At 48.8% G+C, this 27022-nt stretch overlaps 2 protein-coding genes across 12 annotated transcripts; one reads left to right on the forward strand and one right to left on the reverse strand.

The window, feature by feature from the left end:
• Nucleotides 1-27022, forward strand: LOC117030238 (transmembrane O-methyltransferase). 11 transcript variants are annotated; one of them, XM_033120159.1, is made up of 11 exons: nt 122-259; nt 6222-6283; nt 6915-7031; nt 11213-11418; nt 13613-13761; nt 14081-14086; nt 14450-14491; nt 23264-23281; nt 24121-24395; nt 25530-25726; nt 26207-27022. In XM_033120159.1, exons 3-11 carry the CDS (start codon nt 6950-6952, stop codon nt 26525-26527), a joined length of 1296 nt encoding a protein of 431 aa, XP_032976050.1. In that variant the 5' UTR covers nt 122-259; nt 6222-6283; nt 6915-6949; the 3' UTR covers nt 26528-27022. The 11 variants fall into 11 exon arrangements, 9 of the variants coding, with proteins under 9 accessions (XP_032976045.1, XP_032976044.1, XP_032976050.1 ...); XR_004424342.1 differs by lacking the exons at nt 14450-14491; nt 23264-23281; nt 24121-24395; nt 25530-25726; nt 26207-27022 and adding an exon at nt 20364-20825 and having other exon boundaries at nt 14001-14241; XR_004424343.1 differs by lacking the exons at nt 14450-14491; nt 23264-23281; nt 24121-24395; nt 25530-25726; nt 26207-27022 and adding an exon at nt 17861-19789 and having other exon boundaries at nt 14001-14241.
• On the reverse strand, nt 15039-21032 carry LAMTOR1 (late endosomal/lysosomal adaptor, MAPK and MTOR activator 1). The gene is made up of 5 exons (XM_033120178.1): nt 20836-21032; nt 17078-17223; nt 16749-16826; nt 16251-16377; nt 15039-15677 (listed from the first exon to the last, which is right to left on the reverse strand). Exons 1-5 carry the CDS (start codon nt 20875-20877, stop codon nt 15585-15587), a joined length of 486 nt encoding a protein of 161 aa, XP_032976069.1. The 5' UTR covers nt 20878-21032; the 3' UTR covers nt 15039-15584.

Raw genomic sequence — 27022 nt, forward strand, 5'->3', positions numbered from 1 at the left:
TGTGAGGGCCACTGGGAAAGGAGAAGGGGTGTCACTACTTCCGGACCCCCGCCTCGACTTGAGAGCAAAGACTACAAATCTCAGCACATCCGCGGCCTTAGAACCCCGCCCCTGACGAACTACAGCTCCCGGTAGGCATCGCGGCAGCGCCTACGGCGCCTGGCCGAGATGTACTAGCGAAGGTAGTTACCATGGAGTTGCGCTGGGTAACCCTGAGGTAGTGAGTGGGACGCCAAGGCTGGAAGGGCAGCAACTGCGGGTGAGTCCAGCGGGAAAATAGGGAACCCGTTCCAGGGAACAGAAGCTCTATGGAGAGGGGAGGGTCATTTCTTTTCTCGGGGACCAGAGACCCCTTCCCCCCCAAAACCCTTACCTCCTTTCACAGTGGACAAGACTCTACACCCATACGGAATAGAAGGGCGCGGAGGAGAGAGAAGGGCGCTGACATACCCGTACAGATTCGGGAGTGCTTAAGAACCTGCCCCATCACAAACATGGGGCCCCCTAATACGAATGCCTCAAATCTCTGACACAGCGTGGGATATTTGAAACGCCCTGATATAGGGTTAGTTTTCCTGATGAACTGAGACGCTCTTCAAGACATGGGAGTAATATCAGAAAAAGACACAGGCCCTAATACTGGAGACGTATGAAAATTTATGGGGCTTGCACTGCCCCTTTCCTTTCAAGCAAGAAGACTCCAGGGTAGAGCCTGCTTCTCAGTCTCAAAGGGATCTTTCCACACTTACTAGGGATCCTGTCCCCAAATTACCGCTTTTCCCTACACCCTCCATGATGGGATTCTCTAACCTCCATGGTTAGAGCTTCATTCCTTTTAGTCTTCATGACAGATCTGTTACATTTAGCAATGTAGCGCTTTTACATCCAGTGTCTCTTTTGAGCTTCACGAGTCAAGGATATTTATCCCCATTTCACAGATTGTAAAACTGAAACCCAGAGTGGTGCAGTGACTTGCCCAAGGCCACACACCAAATCAGTGACAGCCGGGACTAGACCCTAGTGTGCTAACTTCCAGCCAAGTCTGTAACTTGAGTCTACAGCCTCTCTAGCCTAAGACTTGTTCCAACGAGTCAGAATTGCCCAGAGAAAAGAAACCTGTGTGGCCCACATTGGATTATGTACACATCAACCTGAATGAGTTTCACATCCTTCCTTAAAAGTTTAAATGGGAAAGAAAACTAGAGACTGAAGACAATGGAAAACATTTAACTAAATAGGAAAGTCTGGCTACACAGCACCTACATCTGATACTGCCATGATTCGCTGGTTTCTGGCTGGCTTCTAGTTAGCCCTGATTGGTCCACTTACTGATTGGTTCCTGAGCTGTTAAAGTCCCCTTAGGCTCCTTCAGGATATTTCAAAGACAACTCGAACTCTACATATCTGCAACTGAACTCATAATCCATGTACTCCAAACCTGAGTCTCTTCCAGTGTTCTCACCTGTATCCACCATTAAAGAAGTAAAAAACCCAAGTGTTATCCTTAATTCCTCTTATATTTCCCATCCATTATAAAGTCCTATCAGCTTTACTTCTATAGTCCTATCATCACATCTTTCCTGCCTTCCCTCCCAGCCATTTTTTTAAAAACTTTTATTTAAGTGTGTTTTTCCAGGACCCATCAGCTCCAAGTCAAGTAGCTGTCTCAATCTAGTTGTGGAGGGCGCAGCTCACAGTGGCCCCTGTGGGAATCGAACCAGCAACCTTGTTAAGAGCACTGCGCTTTAACCAACTGAGCTAACCAGCCGACCCCCCCCGCCATTTTGCATATTGCAACCAGAGTAATCCATATCAAATGTAAATTTGATACTGTTCACTTCCCCCCGCCCACCCCCATTTCAGAATTGACCTTCTTATTGCTCTTAGCATCAATCAACATCGCAGCCTGGCTCCCATCCACCTCTACAGCCTCCAGTCTAACCATACATATCCCTCCCTTTCTTCCCTCCAGTTATATGACCTTCTTTAAAGTAACTTCTCACCCATAGAGCCTTTGTACATGCTGTTATTTCTGTCTGGAGTGTTCATCTTTCCCCCCTTCTATAGTTGATTTGTATTTCTCCTCAATCTCTTCTCTCAATCACTTCTTTAAAAATGTCTTCTCTGACTGCTCAGACCAGGTCAGATCCCTCAGTTATGGTAACCTCATGTTCCTCTCCTTTGTAGTATTATTCACTCGCAATTTTTTATGTATTTGTTAAGCAGTTACTACTTGCCACCGTGGTAGGGATAGAACTATGAAAAAAAAAAACATGGTTCCTGCCCTGGTGCAGTTTATGGACATACAGATAGTAAGCAGAGCACCCTAGTGTCATGGGTGCTACCGTAGCAGTACATATAGGGTATTTGGGGAGCCCAAAAGAGAAGTTCCACATCTAAGATTTGGGCATAAGGGTAAACGCCTCAGAAAAGGTGAAACCTGAGCTGAGTCATGAAGAATTAGCAAGGTGAAAGGAGGAAGAAACTATTCGGAGCAGAGAAAGCTGGATGTGCAGAGACCCAGAGGCAGCGGAGGGAACTTCCTGTACCTGCATTTGGCTGGGCTGCCGAATTGGAGCAGAGGATAGGAGACGGGAGCAGAGAGGTGGGCAGGAGCCAGGTTGAATCTGGGCCTCCCTTTGGCACCTGGAAACATAACCTTTCAGAACACATTCGGTAATTTGGCAGACTTTTCATGACATTGATTTTTACTTCCACCTGTAACTCATAAACAGAAACCCTCTCTAAGCCAGGCTGTTAAACCTCCTATCTGATCTCATCTGATTGTTTCCTAAAAGCTTCATGTTGCTACTTACCTGGAAGAGGAAAGGAATAGGCTACTAACAAATGAAATTCCAGTTGTTAGTAATTTCCAAAAGCTGAAAACAAATTTCCATCAACTTGGGATTGGTTAAATAAAGTATGGTACACACAAATTCTATGGAATACAGCTGTTAAAAAGGGTAAGAGTGTACAATTTGAAAAGGAAAAAATAAGTTTACAAAGGAATAGACAGTATGTGTTTATTTTAAAATATATATAATTTTGTTACATATGTCTTCTAGGAGAGTATATTCCCAAACTTAATCATTTTTAGAGAGTCAGGCTTTTAGTTTCCATTTGATGTACTTCTGTATGTTGTTGACTTTATTCAGCTATCATGTTAACTTTAAAATTAAAAAAGAAAAAAAGTAAAAGATATTTCTAATTTGGAAAAGAAAAATTCCATAACAAGGCAGGTATGCCCCTAACCCTGTCATTCAAGTCCATCAGTCTGAACAGATGAGGAAGGCGGCCCAGGATCTGACTTGCTCCTGGTCATGAGGCAGAACAGCAGCTGGGAAAGACTGAATCCAAAAACACAGGCACCGGAATAAGCAAGGCAGACTAGGGCTTTGGCAGTTCTCCCCAGCAGTCAGGCTCACTGTCTGACACCTTGAAGACGTCATTCATTTATTCCTTTTCTTCTTTCATTTTTCCATTTATCCATCAAGCCGTTAGTGAATACCCACTCTTTGCCAGGCTCACTACAGGGTAATGGTGGGAAGTGAGAAAGAAGTCTGACTTCTATCCCTGTCTTTAAGCCTACAGGAAGGGAATGGGAAGTAGGTTACAAAGAAATGAGTTGAGTGTACAGTTGCTTCAATTTATTGAGCACCTGCTGCAGGATATACAACAGCTCTCAAGATGGGGTTTTTCTCATTTTACAGATGAAGAAACAGGCTGTGATAAAATTTTGTTTAAAGTACAGTGGGGGCATCTGTCTGTTTAGTTACTGCTGTATAAAAAAACATACAAAAGTATAGTGGCTTAAAGCAATAAGCATTATTGCTTTCAAGTCTCTGCCTCAGTTTCTTCTGGCCTTGGCTGGGCCCTCTCGTGTCTGCAGCCACCTGTGGGCCGGGTGACTCTCCTGACCTTGACTTGGGGTAGGTTGGCTATTAGGCTAGTCTGGGTGGTCTCAGCTGGGATCACTGGCTCTCTTTCACTTATCTCTCACCTGCACGTGTTCCTCATATCCCTCCAGCAGGCTAGCCATGTTCTCTTGGCACTGGCAAAGTGCAAGAGTGCAAGCCCTCTTTTAAGCTTCGATTTGCTTCATGTTTACCAACATCCCATTAGCCAAAGCAAGTCACATGGCCGAGCCCAGCATCAGAGTGAATGGAACTAAACGTTATAGGGCAAAAGGGATGGAAATGGGAGACCATGAATAGGGATTAAGAGAATCAATCTAACACAGGACACATTGATCGATTTTATCTGGAAAAAAATTCTTCATCGAAGAGGGAATACTAGAGCTGAGTATTATAACATGATATGAGTCTTCACTAAGTAAGCAACTGTTTCATAGAACTGGATACAGGCCGGTTTGCCACAACCAATAGAAACCCAGCAGACCTTTCTGTGCTCATGACAGACAGGGTTCTATTATTTGTATGTTGGCTTCATCCCTTCTGGTCAGGCACAGGGCAGCCGGCACTCAACAAATGTTTGCAGAATTGCAATTGAATATCTTACTGTGAATGAGGTGTGGACTGCAACTGCTGGACCTCAAAGCCAATTGTTAGAACGAGCAGCTTACCATCAACACTCCCTAAACAGAAATCCTTGTATTTGGCAGTTTCTCATTCATTCCTCTCACAAACATTTCCTGAGTGCCTTCTGTGAGTCAGGTTCTGTTATAGATGATGAATAAGACACAATACTAGCTCACAGCCTGGGCTACTGTTTAAATGGAGAAGACTAATAATCCTTTCCAACTGGCAAATTTATCCAAATACTAAAGGCTCCATTTTTAATACTAACCCAGAAAAATGCATCAGGAGCCAGTGCTACACAAAATCAGAAGTTTTAGGAACTGCACTGAGGTTCTCCGATGGTCAAGGAGACTAATGGTAAAACTCTGCCCTGTAGTATTTTTAAGCTGAAATGCATGTCCAGCAGTGGAGAACTCGAGCCCAGCCCAGGTCTTACTTTGAGAGGAGTAGCCGGTCTTGCTCAGAAGCATCAGACCTGTTGTAGATTCTCAAGTGGAATGGGTTTCTGTCTTGGTGAGAACGCAAGACAGGTTCCTCTATTTCTACAAAAGAATAATGTGTTCTTTGTTGTCTGTAGATTTGCTATCTAAAAGATTCAGATCTCCCTATCAACTCATGCCCACCATGCAGTCCTGCACTTGACAGAATTCAGCTATGAAGCCCACACTTCTCCAAAGCTCAGTTGGGACTACAGCTTTTTTAGAAAGCCATTCACTTTCCATTCCTCTAAACTTGTTAAACTCTGTCCTTGCATATGGTCTCACACACACGCACACTGTATTATGCTTAAACGGAATTACAAACTATCAACTCCCTAGTTTTTAAAAGAAATTCCATTTTAAGAACATTTGTGAATTTCATTGTCTCTGCATACAAACTGTTTCTTTGAATCAAATGATGAGAATCACATAACTTGAGGTTTCCCTTTTTGCTTTGGCTTCCAGGAATCTCAGAACTAAACATAGGCCTAGTTTCCTAATTCCCTGGTACATTTATTTCTTTAATCTGGTTTCTTTCTCTTCCATGTTTGCATTTTCTGCATCTGTACTGTACAATATAGTAGTCTCTAGTCACATGTGGCTATTGAGCACTTGACATGTAGCTTGTCCAAATTGGAATGTGCTATAAGTGTAAAATATTTTAATTTTTAATATCAATATATGTTGAATGACATATTGGGTTAAATAAAATATTAAATTTTACTGTTTCTTTTGACTTTTTATGGCTACTATACTAGAAAATTTTAAGTTATATATGTGAAAAAAATTATTTGTGACTTGCACTTGTGCCGTTCATTATATTTGTTGGACAGTTCTATTCTACGAATCATCCTATTTTGAGTGTTACTGTATTCCCTCAAATCCCTTTGGAAAGCCGGTGAAGTAGTAAATGCACTGAAGGTAATGGCATTGGATAGAGAAAGGGAGAGGCTGACTGGGACATATTCTTGTCCTTGCTAATCCATTTGTCATTTGTGTTACATACATAACCCCTGGGTAGTGTTTTCAGCTGTTCTTCCCAGAGGAATAGTGTTCTGATGTCTGTGCCCAGCTTCTTGAAAAGTTCTCAGCTTTACTTGAGCCAACAAATTGGAAAGGATCTGATAAGACAATTCACACCACATTATAAATGTCTGATTAATACTGTGTTCACCCCTCTCAAGGGATATTTCCATTTTAACAGGAAACAGTCCCTGATCCACAGGAATGAATCCCTGATGGTGGAGTCTCAGGCATCAGTGACAGGTGAGTGAGAGTGAGGTAGATTCTGGTTTTATGTGTATGTGTTTATATTCTTATGACTACATTCAGGATGCGGCTGAAAGTAGGGTCTTTGGATGGAAAGGCAATGGGTCTGACAGACAAGCTGAGCAGAGAAGATAGCAAATCCCCAACTAGGTCAGACTGCAAAAGGCTGTCAGATAGCAGATCTAGTGCATGCCCTCAAGGGTTTGTTAAGCAATAGAATAGGCCAGTTGGTGTCACCAGAGGGTAGGTACCAAGACAGCCTCCATGGTGACTACTGTGGAGTAGCAGAAAGGGCCTCAGTAGGATTCATGATTGCAGTCCGTCACTGACTCACTGGCTTAACTGTGGGCAAGCACTTTCACCTTGGGGTCTCAGTTTCTTCATCTGGAAAGTAGAAATGGGTGTTACAGCTATCAGTGCCCCAGCTCTAAGTTATCTGTGGGCATTCTGAGAAGTAGGAAGTGCCCTACCCTACAAATGCAAGGGACTGTGATTAGTATCTTGAATAGAAATGCAGCTGGGCAAGCCTGGAGTAGTGGAGGATAGAAAGCAGGGTGGAGGTTCTGTGGGGAGCCCTGAGGGCCTATGGTCTTGTACCTGGAACACCAGTCCTCCTCTATCCTCGCAGGCTGCACCTGGACCTGACAAATGATGGCCTGAGCTATGAGCAGCCAGGACTACATGAACACTTCGATGCAGGAGCCCCCTCTTGACTACTCCTTCCGAAGCATCCATGTGATTCCAGGTCAGCCCACAGAGCACAGCACTCTACTCACCATGGCAGCAGGCCAGGTGTGGTCCCTAGGGAGAAACCAGTCTTCTACTTAAAAGCCTGAAGAGATTCTTCCCATATGCTTTTACATGTTTTTGTAGTTGTCTTTTCTGGGAGAAGAGGGTAAGGGAGGTGAGAGTGGAAGGGTTTGGCCTTTTAGCAGCAAATCTGAAAGGAACCACGGTACTCTCAGGGTAACCGATATTTTCAAAAGAAGACAGGATACAGCAGGAAAGTCAGGTGGAAGAAAGCTGGGAAGCCTGTCTGTCAGTGAATGATTTTATTCTCCTGTTTTTACCTGGAGAGAGGAAGAAACTAATGAAAGGAAAATACAGCCTGCTGCAAAGTCTTGGCGAACATGCAAAACTGTATCTCCTCTGCTCGAGGATGAAAGCCTATCCTGATCATTGGTATAACATGCGGGGCCTTGTTAGTAACAAACTGGCATGTTTCCAGTTTAAATATTTATTGACATTTTATATTCATTCCAGTCACATCCAAGTTTATTCCATCATCACCCACACTTATCGCAGGTTCTAGCACTGCCCACGCTAATTCCCACTGGATCATTCAGTGTCTTTGTAAACCGGCAGCCAGTACCTCTCAGGAGGGGAGGGCTCTCAGCAATATCATATTCTCGAGGGAGTATAATTCTTTCAGGAAAGTTATGCTGTCCCTGGCTTTTTTTATCTGCCCTCACAGAACACAGGGTGGCATCAACATATCCTAGACCCATTATCTGGCTTTGGTTTTCTCTTTTAGGCAATTGGTAGCCACCTTTAAGTTCAGGAACCAGGCAAACAGTTGTCCAGGGTCCTGGATTCTACTTGGATTTGGGTTTAGGCTATGACACGGGTTAGCGTCAGCCCCAATAGTAACTCCTGTTTGTTCTTTCATGAGCACACACCCACCAACTATGACCTTTATTTATTATGTACGGCATCACTTCTGATTGATGTAGTGCACGTTTCACAAGGGTTTTAGCTACAAGAATGGCTACATACAAGATAGCTAAGGTGACAGAAGAGGAAGGGAATTATGACTCCTACCTATCCTGGGAATTCCCAGCTCTGAGCAGGGAGATGTAGTTTACCCTCTCTGGAGTCCTCAGAATGAGGGTAGACAAGCTATAACCAAGGATAACTCCACAACACAAAACAATCAGTATAAGTGCCCTGTCCTTCAACTGTTTATTGAGCACCTATTAAGTGCATATGTGGGTGTGTACATATATACCAGGCATTGTGCGCCTTGCTGAGTGTTGGGAGGGAAGAGATAGAGGCACATATAAGCCCCAAAAGGGCAGTCTCCTCAGGTTCCCCAGAGCTTATGGAATACTTACTGAAAATTGGGGTTAGAGGACAGGGTACAGTTTGGGGGGACTTGCTTAATCAATAGATAGATTATAGAATCTGAAATAGTAGTGACTTCAGAAGGCATCCAGTTTGTACTATCTGCACCCAGTCCTTAACTTCTCACAAAGCTGCAGTGTGAAGGGAGTCCTCTGCCACACACACCTACCAACCCTTCCCATTATGGAGTGAGGAATGACACAAGGAAGTACTTCATATCAAACTAACTCCTGCCCTCTGGGGACATGTGGAAAAAGTTGCATGGCAACCCTTCGGAGATATGAAAAAGAATCACATTTTCCCCAGGTCTTCCTGGAGCTAGACAACCTCCAGTTCTCTGTGTTGGTATTTGTGGTCCAGTTTCCAGACCTGCTTTGGCCTACTCTGAATAAGGAAGTTTGACAGGCAATGCAGTGCCCTGGCGGAGTCTCAGGGGAGCAGTAACTTGTAGTGGCCTGGACACCCTACTCCACCCTTGGTAACAGCAGCCCCAGGCAGCCTCAAGTTTTAAGCAATGCTACCCCACCAGTGGCTCCCTCTGAGCTTGGGGTCGGCCCAGGTTTGGTGGCATTCCCCAGCTGCTGCCCCATCAGACTGGATGCTGGTCCATATATGGGCTTCTTTTGACCTCAACTTTTATTCATCTTTGCCATTTCATTTCAGGGTTTGCAATCAGGAGATGTGCGGTTGGGAGGTTGGATTAGTTTATTCATGAGCTGGGGGTGCTCCGGTACCATTCTGTCGCCTCTCCTCCCTCCCACTTCCCGCCCCAACAGTGGTTTCTGCTCACTATAGGCCTAAGAGAGCCATCTGGTGGCTGCTGGCTGACCTGCAGCTGAGGAAGAGAGGAAATGAAATGTTGGGTGTGGGTAGAAGAGAGGAAGTGTGTCCAGTAAGAGCTGAGGAGAGGGTGAAGCTGGCCACATTCAGCAAATACTAAATGTTTCCTTCACTAGAGGCAGCTTTCGACAAGTAGCCAAAGGCACAGGGGCGAAAGGAAAAATATAGTCACCTCAGCCAGAGCTAGTGTCTCGTGCTGGCTCTGCCACCCTGAGCTTGGGCAGAGCCCATCCTCTCTCCAGATCTCATTTGTGAAAAAAACAAAAAAACAGGGAAGGTTATCCAAACAGATGGGTTTTAACCTATCCTCCTTCTCACCTAAACAAGGGTGTTGTGTACGCTAACTGCTTATATTTCCTTACTTTCCATTCACCCTTGAACTCACTCCAGTCTAACTTCTGCCCTTGCCATTTCATTAAAACAGCCCTCACCAAAGTCACCAGGACTTCTGAGTTGCCAAAATTACTTTTCAGCCCTTATCTCCCTGAAACTCACTCCTACAAACTATGGACTTGCTGAGGTCTGTAGAACTGCCCTCTCCTGGCTCTTCCTCTTTCCCAGATTATTCAGTAACTCCTCTAATAGACTCCCCTTCCTCCTTGCCCCTCCTCTCCATCTCTCCCTCTCCTAGAGGAATCTCATGTTTCTCTACCTTACATACCCTCTATGCTAATGATTCTCAAGTCTGTGTCTTCTGAGCCTCACACCCTCATATCCAATTGCTTACTTGGCTTCTCCACCCCTTTGTACTACAGGAACCTCAGACACACCAAAGCTAAGTCTGAACTCATCACCTGCCCACCCATGTTTCTCCTTTTCTTAATTCTGTATCACTTCCTAGACCTGGCATCTGCCCAGTCACCCAAACAGGAAACTGGACACCACTCTGAACATTATTCTACCCTGACATCCAGGCAACCATCAAGTCATGCTGATTGTCCCTCGTCTCTCGCTTGAATGACTGAAAGAGGCAAATTGGTCTTCCAGTCTCATCTACCCCCGAAAATCCAGACTCCATACTGAAGTGTCAGAGTGATCTTTCTGAAATGAAAGATCTGAACCATCTCCTTTGCTCTAAACCCCCCAGTGGCTTCCCAACGCCTACAATAAAGTGCAAACTACTCAGCCCAGCATTCAAAGCTCCGTCTTTTTCCTCCTTGCCCCCCTGTGCTGCACACACACATGCACCCATGTTTCATACCTCTGTCGCTCATGCTTTTTACACCTTTTCCACCCTGGTTTACGTCTCCTAATCTACTGAGATACAGCTCAGGTTTCACCTTCTCTGGGAAACTTCCCTGAGCTCGACTGGGTTAGGAGCCCCTCTTCTGTTTCCACAACTTAAATAGAATTTATCACACTAATTGCCAGTTTGTTTCCATCTAGCCCATGTGAGCTCCTCCAAGACACAAACTTCATCTCTGCCCTCTTTACTCCTAGAGCTTGGCACAGACTGTCACTCATTTTGTTCACCATTGTATATCCAGTATCTGGCACACAGTAGTTCAATATTCATGGAACAGAGGACATCAGAGTGTGTTACACCGAAGTGAATTCTATAGGCTCTACTAGTGGATAATTCTTGATTTTGTGCTGTCATCGTCTTGGTTCAAGCCCAACACCTCCGGTTCTTAGTTTCCTCATCTATACAATGGGAGTGGTTCCGTCCCCACCACTGCACACACATACACAGGGGTGTCACACAGAGGACCCAATGCTACAATAGACATGAGAGGAGCAAGTGGCCCAAGCCAAGAGTTTGGGATTGGAAGCTTCCTCTGACTTTGGAATGGGGGTCTTGAGCTGACAGTGGAGAGTCGCATTAGACTCAAGCATGGGGCTGTGGCCCTGGCAGCCCTATCAGCTACAGCTTAGGCTGCATATCCTCCCCGCTGTCCCTTCCCATCCCCCAGAGCCAGAAAGGCCAAGATGACCTATCCAGGCCTCACTTTGTCCCCACAGACCTGTTAAGTGAGGAGCCAAGGCCAGGGCTACGACCACTAAGGCACTCGAAGTCGGGGAAGCCCCTGACCCAGTCCCTGTGGCTCAACAACAATGTCCTCAATGAACTGCGGGACTTCAAACAAGTGCTGTCACAGCTGCTGGAGCATCCAGAGAACCTGGCCTGGATCGACCTGTCTTTTAATGACCTGACCTCCATAGACCCTGTGAGTCCCCAGCTCTACCAGTCCAGTCAGGATGGGCCAGAAGCTACCCGTCCAGCCCCCAGCCTCTCTAGCTCGCGTCAAGGAAGTTGTGAGGCAGCATGGTACCGTGTGCAAAGCACATACCTGTTGACTCAGACACACATAGGTTCAAATCCTAGACAGCCCCTTACTGTGTGACTTTGGGCAACCTACTCCTAGCCTTTCCAAAACCTCAGGCTCCCTATCTAAAAAATGGGGATAATATACCAAAATCATACAGGTTTTGTGAGGATTAAATGAGAATGTACGTGGTGATAATACAGTGAATATTTCAATTTTAAAACATTTTATTACAGTGAGGGACACATTGCCATTAATCCCCCTCAAAGTACTCCCCATCGTTTCGAAAACACTTATCCTATTGATCTTGCCACTTTCTGAAGCAGTTCTGGAAGTCCTCTTTCATAAGTGACTTTAGTTGTGCTGTGGTGACTGCCTCGATGTCCTGAATTGATTCACACCCTTTACCTTTCATGGTCATTTTGACTTTGGGGAAGAGACAGAAGTCGCATGGTGCCAGATCCAGTGAATAAGGTGGAGGAGGACACACTGTAATGTTTTTAAGGAGGGTGCAACTCACAGTGGCCCACGCGGGAATCGAAACGGCAATCTTGTTGTTATCAGCACCACACTCCAACCAACTGAGCTAACCAGCCACTCCCGCTAATGTTTTTGACAGAAATTGTTGTACCAGAAGCGATGTATGACATGAAGTGTTGTCATGATGGAGGATGAAACTGTTTGCCCAGTTCATGTTAATGCAGTGTTCGTAATCCATGATTTACAGCACACTTTAAAACCCACTTCTCAACCGTAGCTCATACCCAAATGACTGCACCAAACAAGTTGAAACTTGTCACATTGTTACTAAGGTTTGATGCGTCACTTCCCACATTGAAGATCATTGCCTTTCCATTGGATGGCACTTTGCAGCAGCATTCACCGTAGTTTTTTATCACAATGGAAAGGCTCCGTGTCACACTTCATTTATAGTAGAGCAATTTCTGTCAAATAAAAACATTACGGTGTGTCCTCATCCACCTTATTCACTGGATCTGGCACCATGTGACTTCTGGCTCTTTCCCAAAGTCAAAACAACCATAAAAGGTAAACGTTTTGAATAGATTCAGGACATTGAGGCAGCCACGACAGCGCAACTAAAGATATTCATGAAAGAAGACTTCCAGAACTGCTTCAGAAAGTGGCAATAACAATGGGATAAGTGTGTTCATAGCAAGGTGGAGTATTTTGAGAGGGGCTAAAGGCAATGTGTCTTTCACTGTAATGAAGTTTTTTTTTTTAAACATTCACTGTATGTTTGATCATACCTTGTATGAAAACCAACCAGCACATACTGTTTCCCTGAAAATAAGACCTAGCTGGACAATCAGCTCTAATGTGTCTTTTACTCTAATGCATCTTTTGGCGCAAAAATTAATCTAAGACCCGGTCCTATAGATTAATTTTTGCGCCAAAAGACGCATGAGAGCTGATTGTCCGTCCGGCTAGGTCTTATTTTCAGGGAAACAGGTTAGGAGGCTCAAGTAAAACTGTAGCTCTCGTTATCAGTCACCCTCTGTGCTTTATACTAAGTTCTTGGGAAGGATAGGTAGTAAAAGTACAGCACTTTCTATGAACTCAGACTCAAGTTTTGAGAAATAAATAAAACCAGTCCCTTCTTTTCCAGGATCCCTGTTAGAGGGGAAAGGAGCTAGAGCACAACTTGGCAACTATTCCCTGGGTTTAGTGATTTCAATTTCACTACTCTTTTAAAAGCTTCTTTTACGTGCTAGCATGATGCTCTGTATCCCTGTCCCTTGCTGTGACAGAATCTTAGATCAGCAAAGCTGGAAAGGTGAATGGGCAGCTAGGACTCAGAGAGAGGCAGGAGAGCCCACTCACCTGGCAAACCAGTGGCAGTGCTGGGACGCAGGCCCATACCTCCTGCCCCTCAGAGCATCGTTCTATGGGATACCCTGTACCCCTTCAAAGGTAAATGAAAGTAGGTTGGAGTCATCAGTATGACTGGGGAAGGCGGGTAGGGGGAGTGGAGGACACCATGTTCCCCAAACTCTTCCTTCTCTAGCGTGAAATCAGTCCTGAGTATTGATCCAGAGCCCTGTCCAGCCTATCTTTTGGTTTTTTTCCCCAACAGGTCCTGACAACTTTATTCAATCTGAGTGTCCTCTACCTCCATGGCAATAGCATCCAGCGCCTGGGAGAGGTGAATAAGCTGGCCATCCTCCCTCGGCTCCGGAGCCTAACACTCCATGGGAACCCCATAGAGGAAGAGAAGGGGTATAGGTAAGTGCCCTGCCCTGAAGCTGGGCTCTTGAGGGAAAGGGGGAGGGGAGACATCATCCTTCTGCCATGCTTGGGCCAGGGAAAGGAGTAGAGACCTTTAGGCATTTCTTGCTGTCAGAATAAACTCAGTCTCCCCCAAACTATACTCAAGTCCCTCCAATCCTACAGTCAGAGGAGTTAGCAGCAGTTGGTGGGGGGGATGGGGAGGGAGGAAGGATAGTGAGGGGGATGGCCCCCAGCCCAAGTCTCCCCCCCAGGCAGTATGTGCTGTGCACCCTGCCCCGTATCACCACATTCGACTTCAGTGGGATCACCAAAGCAGACCGTACCACAGCTGAAGTGTGGAAACGCATGAACATCAAGCCCAAGAAAGTCCGGATCAAGCAGGATGCACTCTGACGTTCCCAGGACCCCAGCCATCCTGACGGCCTGAGGACGGCCAGTCTGGTTTGAAAATAAAGGATTTGAGCTGTTCAGCAGGTTAGAAGTCACTTGTATCATGTAAGAATATCCCCCAACTCAGGCAATTGCCAGTAGCTCTGGTCTTACTTCACTGAAAGGTAGGCAATAGAGGGAAAGGCCTGTTGGCCTGGGACGCAGGAGACCTGGGTTCACTGCAGGGCCTTGGGAAACGTATCTAAACTCTGGGCCCCTTTTCCACTCGTCAGCTCAGGTATCCTCAGATTAGAGTTACTTCACAGAGCACCAGGGTTCTGTGGAGCTGCCTGAGGCCTCTGTAATAGCTCGCCAGCGATAGTGAAAACCTACCAGGCCCGTCCTTTTGACCCCCACCCCACCCTCAGCCAGGGCTTCAAAGGCCAGTCCCAAATGGTTCTACCCTCCCTTGCTCCATCTTCACTTGCTCAGGCTTCTAGCCTCGCTCTTCTCCTCTGAGATAGGCCATGAGGTCTGAAGACCCCACTGCAATCAGATCAGAGTAGTTCCACTCCTGTTTTACGTGTTGGGATTCTGCTTGAGATTTCATTTGATAAAAAGAATCCTCTGCTTGAAAACACTGACTTGTTGACTCGATATCAGGTACTCCTGGTCTGACTGCACCACCACCACCAAACCCCTCCTGAGCTTCTTAGTAATTCCACTGAACCTGAGCCACGACCTGCAATAATGACAGTTGCCTCAGATTCAAGTCTGTTCAGCTTTAACAGTGCTCCCGTCACAGCAGGAGGGAGAAGCAGTCTTGTCGCTACTCACAGACTTGAGTAGCCAGAAGCAAACAGTAGGGTGGTAGGCAGGACAGAGGGGCTGGAACCAGCACAAATGAATACAATTCCTTTATCGAGGGAGACAAACCAAAACAAAACCAAAAAAACCCCCCCAAGCCCCAAACATGTAAAAACCCAGGGTGCTAGAAATACAAGCTCAATTCATTCAAATTTAAGCTCGTTCAGACACTGGTCACAAACCCTAGTGAGGTGCACGTGAGCACCAAGTCAGGGAGAGAGGGACACAGGAGTGAGGCCGAGAGTGGGCAGGGGGCCCCCACAGGCCCCCTTGTGATCACCCTCACAGTGGTACCGCCAGCTCCCCAGCGATAGTGAAAACCTACCAGGCCCGTCCTTTGGACGCCCACCCCACCCTCGGCCAGGGCTTCGAAGGCCAGTCCCCAATGGTTCTACCCTCCCTTGCTCCATCCTCACTTGCTCAGGCTTCTAGCCTCGCTCTTCTCCTCCTCCTCCACATTCTTCTGTGTGTAGTAGCAGGTTAGGGTACTGTATAAGCCATAGTGAGGCTGGAGGCCAGGGAAGGCAGGGTGGAGATGGGGTGAAAAGAGGAGAAGAAGAGCTGTCCAAGGACCCCTGTCTTCACGGAATCCCAAACTGTACAACCAGCTCCTCCTTCGCGTCCACACGGATCTGAGAAAGTGCACTGTAGGCATACGCAGCTATCCTGGAGACCTGAGAGAGGGGCCAGAGAGGAGAGGAACAGAGAGAGACAAGTAAGAAGGGAGATCCAGGGGGCGGCCGGTAGCTCAGCTGGTTAGAGCGCGATGCTCATAACATCAGGGTTGCCGGTTCCATCCCCGCATGGGCCACTGGGAGCTGCGCCCTCCACAACTAGATTGAAACAACTACTTGACTTGGAGCTGATGGGTCCTGGAAAAACACACTTAAAATAAATAAAAAGTTAAAAAAAAAAAAAAAAAAAAAAAGATGGGAGAACCAGAAACCAGGGGAGGAGGACTGGATGGCCAGAGAGGAGGGCATGATGAGGGACAGGAGGCCAAAGTGAAAGGCAAGGATGGGAAAGACAGAAGGAAAAGAACAAAGGGGAGAAAAAGAATAAAGGTTGACGGGAGAAGCTGGGGGGGGGGGAGATAAAAAGAGAGTGAGGTGGGAGTGAGAGGGCCCACAAGCTACCAGGGGAACGCCACTTCCCTACCTCCTCTGAGGCAGAGAGGGCGAACCCTCTGCCACAGCCTGGACAGCTGTGGGTGGGTGGGTGGGCAGGGAGAAGGACGGGTGGCTCACCTGCTGCAAGTCGGAGAAGGGGATGGGCTCGCTGGCCAGAACCTGGTGGGGCTGGCTGGTGAGAGACGGCAGTGGTGGCAGCTTCTTCCAATGAGTCAGGCCGCTGCTCAGCACAGCCAGGCGGGTGCTGGCAGAGAGGGAAGGGGGCGGTGGGTAGTCAGGCCTCAGTCTGCTCTGCCCGGCCCGGCCCAGCCCAGGCAAGCCTCCCTCAGAACAGAGAAACAGGGTGATGGGTCCTCAGCTCACCACAAAGTCACTCCAGGCCACCTCGCTGACCCACCTCCACACATCCCCAGCCCCCGCCACCCCCCCACACCCTTGAGTGTCATGGGACAAACAGAGTTGACATGAACATCAACTGAGCATACCAGAGATCTGTGGTCAGTCTCCTGGGCTGCACCCAAATTGAGCCTGGACTAGAGTCCAGGTTCCAAAGCTGGATCAGGGCTAGAGGGGAGCTCAAGTAGCCTGAGAGACCCAAACTGGCCAGGTGCCCACCTGTACTGCCTTGCCCGGTCCATGTACTCATGCTGCTCCATGCCCTGGGAGTCTGCAGCAGACACGTCGATGATGTTGCTTTGGGGAGAAGAGGCAGAGAGGATATGACAGGTACTTGCAAGAAGGACGAATCGGACTCACTGCCAGGCATGAACTCCAGGGTTATCTGACACCAGTGTCCCCACCTGCCCACTGGAGCCGGGCTGGGCCCAGAGGCACCTCTCCCCACTGACCCTGTCCCCTCCTCCAGGTCCGGGGCCGCTCCCTTTATTTCAGCCTTTAACCTAGATGGCGGAGCTCTGTCCCAGACCTGGTCCTGTGATGCTCACCTGGCTGTCTTGGCAAGAATGGAGGAGAGCAGGGCCTGCTCATCTGTGCGAGCAGAAGGCAGGCTGTGGTAATTGGGCTCGGCTCCATTGAGGGCTTTGGTGGGGGGGCTGCTAGGGTCCAGTAGCAGCTTCCGCTCCTCTCTTTCCTAAGAGAAGCCATTAGGGAGAAGTCAGCCCAGGGACCCTTCACCCAACCTCCCTTTCTCGGGCTCTCCTCCCAGCCCAACTCTGACTTTTAAGCACCAAAAACATTTTTATTAGGAATACCCCAAGTTCCCTACTATAGGGAATGTCAGATATGACTCTGTTCCTGCCTGCCCTTGGGAGCTCAGCTCAGTTGGTGGTCCAGGATGAATTAAAGTGGAACCAAACAGTTGTAGAGGCCCTGAAAATATGGACAGAGGCACAAAGGACATATTCAGTAACAGCTCTGGAGCTTCAGAAAATAGTCCAGCACCTTACGCAAACAGGATATGGGAGGCTGGAAACCAGAGGAGGTGGAAACTACCAAAACAATGGGGTCTAGAGGGGAAATTGATGCGAGTCAGGAGCCCAAGAATGGCCTTCCTGATCCCCTAGACGATGCCCACTCCAGCAAGGCTGTCTGTTTCCAGGATGGAGGCCTCGTGAGGCCAGCCACGGCCCTAGGCCCCAAGGGAAAGCAAGGCCAACCTCTCACTGGCCATTCTTCATATTATTTCAGGGTAGGAGACCCAGCCCCAGCCTGTGGGTCACACAGTCCAAGTGGTCCCCTTCTTGAGTGCAGGTCCCTTCTCCTCTCAGGTGTTCGCCCTCCTCTCCGCTGATGCTGTTTGTATAGGACGCCCAGAACCACACTTGTGCACCTGGTGTATCCTGACCTGACCTGAACAGTGGAGCTGTTCCCTCTTTGCCAAATCACCTCATCTCTATCAGTGTGGCTTCGTTTATCTTCAGCAGCCTTGTTACTATTAGCCGACGTTGACAGTCACAATCCCCAGAACTGAGCTGGGGCCAAACATCTCCCTGGTCCTGTATATTTCTGTGTGTATTTCTCCTTGCAAGGTTTAGTCCCTTGTTATAATCAGCTGTCTTTCTGGATAAGACCTTGCTTTGAGCCCACTCGCTGCAAATCCCTGCTGGCTTGTGTCAGCTGCAAAATGGGTAAGCAGACCTGCTGGGTATCTATCCAAGCCATGAAAAGCGAGGGTCCCCGGACAAAGTCAAGAACAGGGGCCCATCCTGGCGAATGCTGACTCACCAACCTTCAGTGCCAGACCACCAGACTCCTCACTGCTCCACTTCAGGCTTATCTCAGTTCCTACCAGACTTTCCACTGCAGCTCCCAGCTCCCCTGCCCACAACTCCGCAACTCTCCTAGCAGAGGGACACTTCCTTCTGCCCAGCCTGCCCCACCCTAGGCAGGCCCAGCCTTGTCGCATGACTCTTCCTTCTCAGTCGTGGGTTGACCAAGTGTCCTCAGTTCACAGCAGCAGGAAACAGCTTCTGTCCCATCACATCCCACCTCCTAGACACCCCCCTCCCTAAAACACAAGCTAAGTAATAAAGAGCTAGAAAGACAAAATGTTTGCCAAGGATTAAACTATCTCTAAGAATCTCTACGGAAAGTTGGCTCCATGATGAAGTCTGAGTTTGCTTCCTGTGTGTGCATCCTCCTCCATCCCCACTTCAGACAGATTTTCTGGCAGGACAGAGCAGTTTCTCTTCTATCGGATTCTTCAAGAACAAGGTTGTATTCCTGAGACCTATATTCCTGGAAGAGGCCCTCACCCCCTGGAACATCACCTCACCCCCAAAGGGCGAGTGGAACATGGGGGAGGTTTTTCACACCGAGGTTTGTCCCTAAGTCAATGTCAACCCAAGAGCCAGAGTTTCACTGTCTACCGTAGCATAGACATACATGGGGCCTGCCCATGACTAGCCATCTGGTCCGTGGGCACAGCTGGAAGAGACAGCTTGGTCCAATGACAGAGCACATGGCTTGGCATCAAAACACCTTGTTTATGGCTCTCAGCTTTGTAACCTTTGCTAAGTCACTTAGCCTCTCTGAACTTTTTCCTTGCCTTTAAATACGTATAACCTGTACTTAAATGACAGATGTTTGGCAAGAGTCAAATTAGATAACTGTAAAAGGACTCTGAAAACTGTAATGTGTTGTGCATTTCTTATTACTGTAACAAAGAGACAGAGAGGGGGAGAGGGGCCTGCCCAAGAGCTCAAAGAGAGACTTGGGGATAGTGAATGGTTATGGCTTCTAGACTAGGTTAGCAGACTTTTGCCACATGAGGCCTCAAATCACCCAGCACTGATCAAGCACCATCTCAAGGAGTTAGAAACAGAAGTGAGAACCGATCAAGGGGAAGGTGGAAATTGAGAGCAGCAGAAAGCTCAGCTCTTCCAGCCACAAGCTGGTATCCTTTCTCATAAGGCAGGCATTAACCCTTGACTCATTCCCTGCAAGGGTCCATATTATGCTTTCAGGGACAACTCTGCAGTGGGCCACAGCCTTCCCAGTAGGCTGGGATACGGTCTCCTTCTTTGACAGGCTGGGGTGAAGTGAGAGGTATTGGCTATGACACATACCTAACATAAGGCAGAGGAAATATGAGTATGTGTTCACTGGGTGTTTGGAGAATTAAATGAGGCCCAGGAGCCACCCATGCCTCCCATACAAATGACATTTTCCCAAGCCCAAGACCTTAACCCAAAACAGGTTCACGTGAGTCACTGGGGAAAGACATTCTCCCCAGTACCGGTGATATACCGATGGTACCGATGATCCATTTGTGTGTCCATCTACCCAACCTCCACCACCAGACTGTGGACTATTTGCTGAAATCTTTTTACTGTCTCTGTGTCTAGTATGTGTTAAAATGTGGAATCCAGGCATAGAGGCGATCAGAAAGGTGAATGGCCAACAGCTAAGACTTCATCTTTGGAAAGGGCTCTCTCCTGAAAGGAGGTCAGGTGGTCAGGGCCAGGATTAAAGTGTGTTGAGAGGTGAGACTGCACCAAGAGAAAGAGGGAAAATTTAAAACTGTACAGGCTTCCCCAGCCTAATTCTTGCAAAGGGATCAGATCTACAGCCAAATTCCCAGGGCAAGCATCCAACTAGCTAGAGGAACCCTCAGGCCCTAAGCAAGGACTGCACTTAGGCAAGCCAAACCCCAATCCAGCTGAAGCTAAACCCGATTTGTTGCTTCCCAAACAACTTCCTAGACGTCCCAATGTCATCATTGTGTCTATTAAATCCTTCACTGACCAACTCAATGCTACCAACTTCCAGAGGCCTTCTCTGACCCCAGATGAGCAGTGACCTTCCTTCACCAACCCCAGCGACTGAGAGGATACAGATTCCTGATGCATCTTGGGACTAATTAACTCAGAGCCCCAACTTACCCACCTCTACAATGGATTCACCAAGCCCGCTAACAAGCACAGGGAGCTGGTAAGGGAGTGCTTCCCAGGGACCTAAGCTGAGGATCCTTGAAGCTGTAAAGGTTTGAAGGTAGCAAGAGGTGGGAACGAGTAGGATAGGCGGCTGCCCGCATACCCCAACGCGGGGACTGTGCAGAGAGAACTGGGCTTTAACAGGAGTAGGAGCCTGGCCCGGCGTCTCCTCTGTAATCTGTCTCCTCCGGGCCTCCGTACTCAGTGAGCCCTGCCGTCCGGCTCCCCCTCTTCTGCAGGCTTTTTTGTGGGCCCCGTGCCCCAGGGTCTTAGCCCTCATTCCCGAGCCCCGCCCGCCGCGGCCGCACCTGGTCCGAGTCTTCGTTCTCGCTGCTGTAGCAGCACCCCATGGCCGGGGTCGGGCCGGGCGCTCAGGCCGCGCCGAGGAGGGACGCCGTCCGTCACGACCCCTTCCGGTCACATGACCCGTGGCAGCAATTAGCAAGTAATCACCCACCCCCACAACTATCCTTTCCCAGGGCCGCTCGGAAGCTACCGAAACCCCGGCTTCCGGTTCCGCCCCCACCCCGTGATCATCTCCAACCAATGGGAAGGCGCTCCCTGCAAGACAAGAGCGAGACACGTGATTTGAGGAAAGGGAGGGGCGGACCACATGATTTAAGCCTCTTCAATCTCTGAGCTCCAGTTCTTCGCTGCAGCCTTGTAGAGGCTGTGGTGTGAGTTGCGTTATTTGGTCGCTTGGTCGCCCATCACCTTTGTGAGCCGTTGAGCGAACTCATACCAAACGCCGTCATGATGTGTTCTTCTAACTGCCATTCTAAGGGCAAGTGGGATGCACACACATAGGCCCCAGTTGTCGAGCGCCAAGTCAGGAGTGGTGGGGGCACATAGAAGGTTGTGATGCCCAACAGAGTTCTTTTTTGTCAACTTAGACTGGGCATCTGACACTTACTGGAAGAAGGGACTATATACCTTCGCAAGCCAAAGCGAAATGGAGCTCAATCCTGGTAGAGAAGATGGAGGCCACCTCACTGATCTTGCCCTCAGCTATTTCTCTTCATTCCTACCTTTTTATGGCAGGCACAGTAATCACACAAAGCTCACCATGTATTTCTTTTAGAACCATCCTATGTCTTCCCTTGAACCCTGAACACAGGTCTAAGTCTGTCATTCAAGATGCAGATCCTAACACCTGCCTCCCACTCCAGGCCCAGAGGGGTGTTGGAGAGATTGGCGGAATACCTCACCAGCCATAGGGAAATAGTTTCTTGACTGACCTACTGGTGTTTGCACATGTGGCTTGGCAGTCTTCCTCCCCACTGGGTCTGCCTCAATAACAACAACAATATCCTCCTGATTGCCTTTTCTGACTCCATTCTCTGGGCATTTCCAGCTCCCCTGTGCTTAATCCCTATTCATTCATTTATTGGATCAAATATTTAGTGAGTACGTGCAATGAGTCACACACTGTTCTATCTGAATATGTAGCAGTTCACAAAACAGCCAAGAGTTCCTGTATTCATGGGCCATCCATTCTAGTGATCAAATTATATTGCATTCTGTTTCCGCATCAGTTTCTTCTACCAAACATAGAGTTCCTGAAGGACAGGGACAGGATCTGACTCTTCTCTGTGACCCAAGCGCTGGCACTTGTTTAGAGAAAACTTGAATTTGGAATTAATGAGTAAACTACAACCTCCCTACCACCTTGTATGTAGAGTGCCTAAAATAAGGTATTTGTGTGAGCAAGAGTAACTCCATTTTGTATGAGCAAGAGTGACTCCATCTTGGACACTGAGTGTTATGGAAATTACCCATGAAGATAAACAACTTGTTTGTACAAGTAAACAACTACCAGATGGCCATGCAGTTGCTGCATGGACTGATAGGACAAGTCAAAGGAAGTAAACAATTCTAAAGAAGTAAACAAGTCTAAAAAGGTAAACAAGTACCAGATGGCCAGGAAGTAGCTGTGAGGACTGATAAGGTGACGTCATATGGCTCTACTGAATTCCTTAAGAACCCTGGACTTTGACAGCTCAGTGAGCAGGTCTCACTTGAGGTGAACACGCTGCTCCTCTGCTCTGCGAACCCTCCACTCCACTTTGGACTTGGACCCAAACTTTGCCAGACCGTCCTCTGGGACCAGCAACCCGGTGCACCAGATTCTGATTAACTCTTGGACTGGTTCATTATCAAAATACTTTACTAAATTATTATTGCTGTATTTATGGCCATATTGCTATGATTAAATTGCATTCCTCCACTGCATTTTCTGTGTGAATAAATGAGCTTATTGAAAGGCACTAAGCCTGCATTTTTGCCTTAATTCTTGCTAGAAACCATGGCTACCTCAGAGGCCTCAGTCAGTGCCAGGTAGGTCCTGGGGCTCTGAGAGTCTCTCGGGGGTTAGTCCGTCTAACTTGCAGGAAGAGACTGCAGCGCAATCTGTGAGCCTTGCTGACGCTCACAACACCTTGGCTCACCCTGTACCCCATGTCTTCATCCAAGGGGTGGGAAGGGAGGCCACCAAACCCAGTACAGCTCTAATGCTCCTCAAATCAAGACTCAAGAGTCCTGGGAGTTCTGTGAGGCCCCCTGTGGGGTAAGAGGCAGCTCCAGCGTGGCCCTGCTGCTAGTAACTTGAACTGCAGGTCTCAGGTGACAGCAGCAGCCTCAGCATCAATAATTGAGAGCAAGTCCAGCCTGCCTCAGGGTTCTCCACCCACTCCCCAAAGACTCCCCCTCCTGTCCTATGCTGCGATCTTCCCCAAGCAGGAGCCTCCAGCCCAGGTAAGCAGGGCCCTTGAGTGTGGGTTCCCAAGCACACCAGTTCAAATGCACCATCACTCACCTATTCACACCCATTCATATACTCCGACTTTCATTTTTAGTCCCCACCACCAGCAGCAGCCTCACAAGGGTCCAGGGCGATTATCCTTCATAGTGGGTTGGGGGGAAGAGGGCTGAGTGAGGAGCAAGTGTGTGTGTGTGTGTGTGTACGTGTGTGTGTGTGTGTGTATACGTGTGAAGGGAATTCTGAGAGAGAAGAGAGGAATGCAGAGAGGAGTGATAGAACTAGAAAACAAAGAATCAAGGACTCTTTCCATCCCTGCGGAAAGAGCAGAGGGAAAGTCATGGGGTGGGGAGGACATCTCATCCTAACATCCTATGGAATGTTTTGATCGCCTTTTACTAAGGCAGAGCAGTGACAGTAAAGGGGTTTCTGACTGCAAAGCTGTGCTTTTGTTACACGGTAATCAGTCAGAGACCAAGCAGGCAGGGGGTAGGGTGAGAGGAGGATATTTCAGGGGAACTGGTGAAAGGGGTCCTGAAGAAGGGTGACAACAGAGATGAGGGGAAACGGGTAGAGGGAGCAAGGTGAAGATGGGACCAGGAGCTGGAAGTGGGAAGAGGAGGTTTGGGGTTGGGTTCTGAATTTTGCATAGAGTCCCTGAAAGTACATGGGCTTGGGATATTCAAATCCTGGTTCTGCTGTGTGACTCCGGACAAAAGACAGCCTTTCTGAGCACGGTTTGTAAAGTAGAGAGATAATTACTACTGGTAAGGGCTGCACAAATGACAGGCAAATGGCAGGTGTGGGTTTCCCTCCCTGCCTCCTTCTACCCCAGGGTGCAGGCAGGGACCATGTCCCCTGCCATCGCGCTGGCCTTCCTGCCACTGGTGGTGACATTGCTGGTGCGGTACCGACACCATTTCCGACTGCTCGTGCGTGCGGTCTTGCTGCGGAGCCTCCGAGATTGTCTGTCAGGGCTGCGGATTGAGGAGCGGGCCTTCAGCTATGTGCTCACCCACGGCCTGCCTGGGGACCCCGGTCACATCCTCACCACCCTGGACCACTGGAGCAGCCACTGCGAGTACCTGAGCCACATGGGGCCTGTCAAAGGTCAGTGTTGCCTAGCCTTCTGCTCCAGGAAGCACCCCCAAGACGGTGAAGGAAGAGCTGGGATCTGTCACTGCCTTACTGGGTGAACTGGGCAAGTTCTTGACCCTCTATGGGTCTCTTTTTTCTTGTCCGGAAATGAGGGGGCTAGGCAAAGTTATTCCATCCAGCCAACATATATTGCCACCTCCTGTGCCAGGCATGCACTGGGTGCTGGGGGAGGAGGAGGAAGATCTAGGCCACAGGGATGAATCAGCCACAGATGCTGGCCTCAAAGGGGGCATAATGCACAGGGGAATAACCAGCTCAGGACATAACCAGAACTTTGTAATGATCTGTGTCTGAGCCTTTCTCCCCCACCATGGCCCCTACATCCCAGGCAGGGATTCTGTCTGCCTGGATTTGTCTCAGTCCCAGCTCCCAGCACAAGTAAGTGCTTTTAGAGTCTTATTTAAGAAAAGTCATCCAATTCCAAGGTTAGAAATATCTAATTTAAAAAAATCAAGGGGAATGAAACTGTAAGTTCTAGGAAAGGTCTCTCGGGAGCCTAGAAGATGGTCTCTCAGAAGCCTGGTGGTTGTTTCTGCCTGGTCTCTCCCGGAGGAAGCAGCAATTGAACTGTGCCTAGAAGGATCGCTTTCAAGTTGGCCAGGCAGATGAGGATAGGGGTGGGAAGGGCAAAGCCAGCTACATACACTACTAATGTAGCAGGAAGGAATCAGGCAGAATGGTTGACCCTGCGCACAGTGTTTGGGATGGCTGTGGTACAGGCTACAGATGGGAAAAACTGAGAGCTGAAACTGGAAAGACAGGATAGGATTAGTCCAAGAAGATGAATGAATGTCAGGCTGAGGATCCCAAGTTCAATCCCAGAGGCCTTTAGGATCTTAGGAACCAGGGAGTGATAGTGTTAGATTTGTCAGAAAGATTCCCAGTGGCTGGTGTGAAGACTACACTGAAGGAGGCAAGCCTGGAAGGGCTGGAGGACCAGTGGGGTAGCTGAGGCCATCGTCCAAGAGAGAGAAGACCCTAGCTGGTTGGGGGCTGCAGTAAGGCAGGTGAGCATTTGAGATTTTTTTCTGTCAGGAGCCTGCATCCATCTCCCAGGTCTGCTGCAATAGCCATCTCCCCCCATAGGTCAGATCCTGACGCGGTTGGTGGAAGAGAAGGCCCCTTCTTGTGTGCTGGAGCTGGGCACCTACTGCGGCTACTCAACACTGCTTATCGCCCGGGCCCTCCCCGCTGGGAGTCGTCTTCTCACTGTGGAACGGGACCCACGCACAGCAGCGGTGGCTGAAAAACTCATCCGCCTGGCTGGCTTCGATGAGCGCACGGTCAGTCCCCACTTCCCCAACTTTGGTCTCTTCCCTGCTACCCGCTGGCCTTGCCCTGGCCAGGCCTCCCCGATGAGGGAATTCCACTCAGGAGAAGAAAGCAGCTTCACGTAGGGAACTGCAACCCTGAAGGGTGTGAGCTCCTTCCTCCTGTTCCAAGTCATTTGCTGCTAGGTGACAAAGAAGCAGTTAGGAGGAAAGTCTCTGGAGCCCAGCAAATCTAGGTCCAAACCTTAGTCTGTCTCTTATTAGCTTTGTGACCTTGGACAAAACACTTATCCTCTGAATCTCAGCTTCTTCATTGGCAGAACAGAAATCATAATACTGACCCCGACATATTGGGTTCTGAGGCCAGAGGAAATGGGAGAACACTGGTAGAGACCTAGACCAGGGCCTGGCATATCGGAAACCAGGTCCTGCTGGGGTCTGGCAGAGAACAATCGCTCCCACCCTCACCTCTAGCTCCTCCCACCCCCACAGGTGGAGCTCATCGTGGGTAGCTCAGAGGAGGTGATCCCGCGCCTAAGAACCCAGTACCAGCTGAATCGGGCTGACGTGGTACTCCTGACACACCGGCCCCGATGTTACCTGCGGGACCTGCAGCTGCTGGAGGCCCATGCCCTGCTGCCAGCTGGTGCCACAGTGTTGGCTGACCACGTGGTCTTCCCTGGTGCACCCCGCTTCCTGCAGTACGCCAAGAGCTGTGGCCGCTACCGCTGCCGCCTCCATCATACTGGCCTCCCAGACTTCCCTGCCATCAAGGATGGCATAGCCCAGCTCACCTACTCAGGGCCTGGGTGAGGTCCAGACCCAGGGGTACTTACTGCTGCCCCACCCCACACCCACCCAAGCAAGGACCTCAGAACATCCCTTCCCCTCCCTGCTTGTGGCCTGATACATACTGGGCTCAGGGCTGGTGAGGCTCTCCTCCCCCCTCTGCCCCCACTCACCTGAGGCATCAAGTTCTGTCAGGCTGCTTGGTCCCCACTGGTACCCCTCCTTCCAGAGAGCCATGAACTGACAGGCAAGAGGCCTAGTTCCCACCCCAGCTCTGTCACTGATTTGCTGGGTTACTCGAGGAGTCCTTGCCCTGCTCTGAGACTTAATCTGCTCTCTTAACATCAAGGAAGCTGGGAGAGCTGTAGTGGCCTCCCAGCTCTGAGACTCATAAAGCCTGCCCTCTCCAACCCATGCCATTGCAGGTAGGAACAAAGGAAACGATAAACAGAGTTAGAGGCCATGTAAGAATGTCTGGTACAAGCTGTGCCAGAGGACATGGCAATGGACCTTGGGCCC

This window comes from Rhinolophus ferrumequinum, chromosome 11, assembly GCF_004115265.2.
Source record: "Rhinolophus ferrumequinum isolate MPI-CBG mRhiFer1 chromosome 11, mRhiFer1_v1.p, whole genome shotgun sequence".
NCBI classification, from domain to species: Eukaryota; Metazoa; Chordata; class Mammalia; order Chiroptera; family Rhinolophidae; genus Rhinolophus; species Rhinolophus ferrumequinum.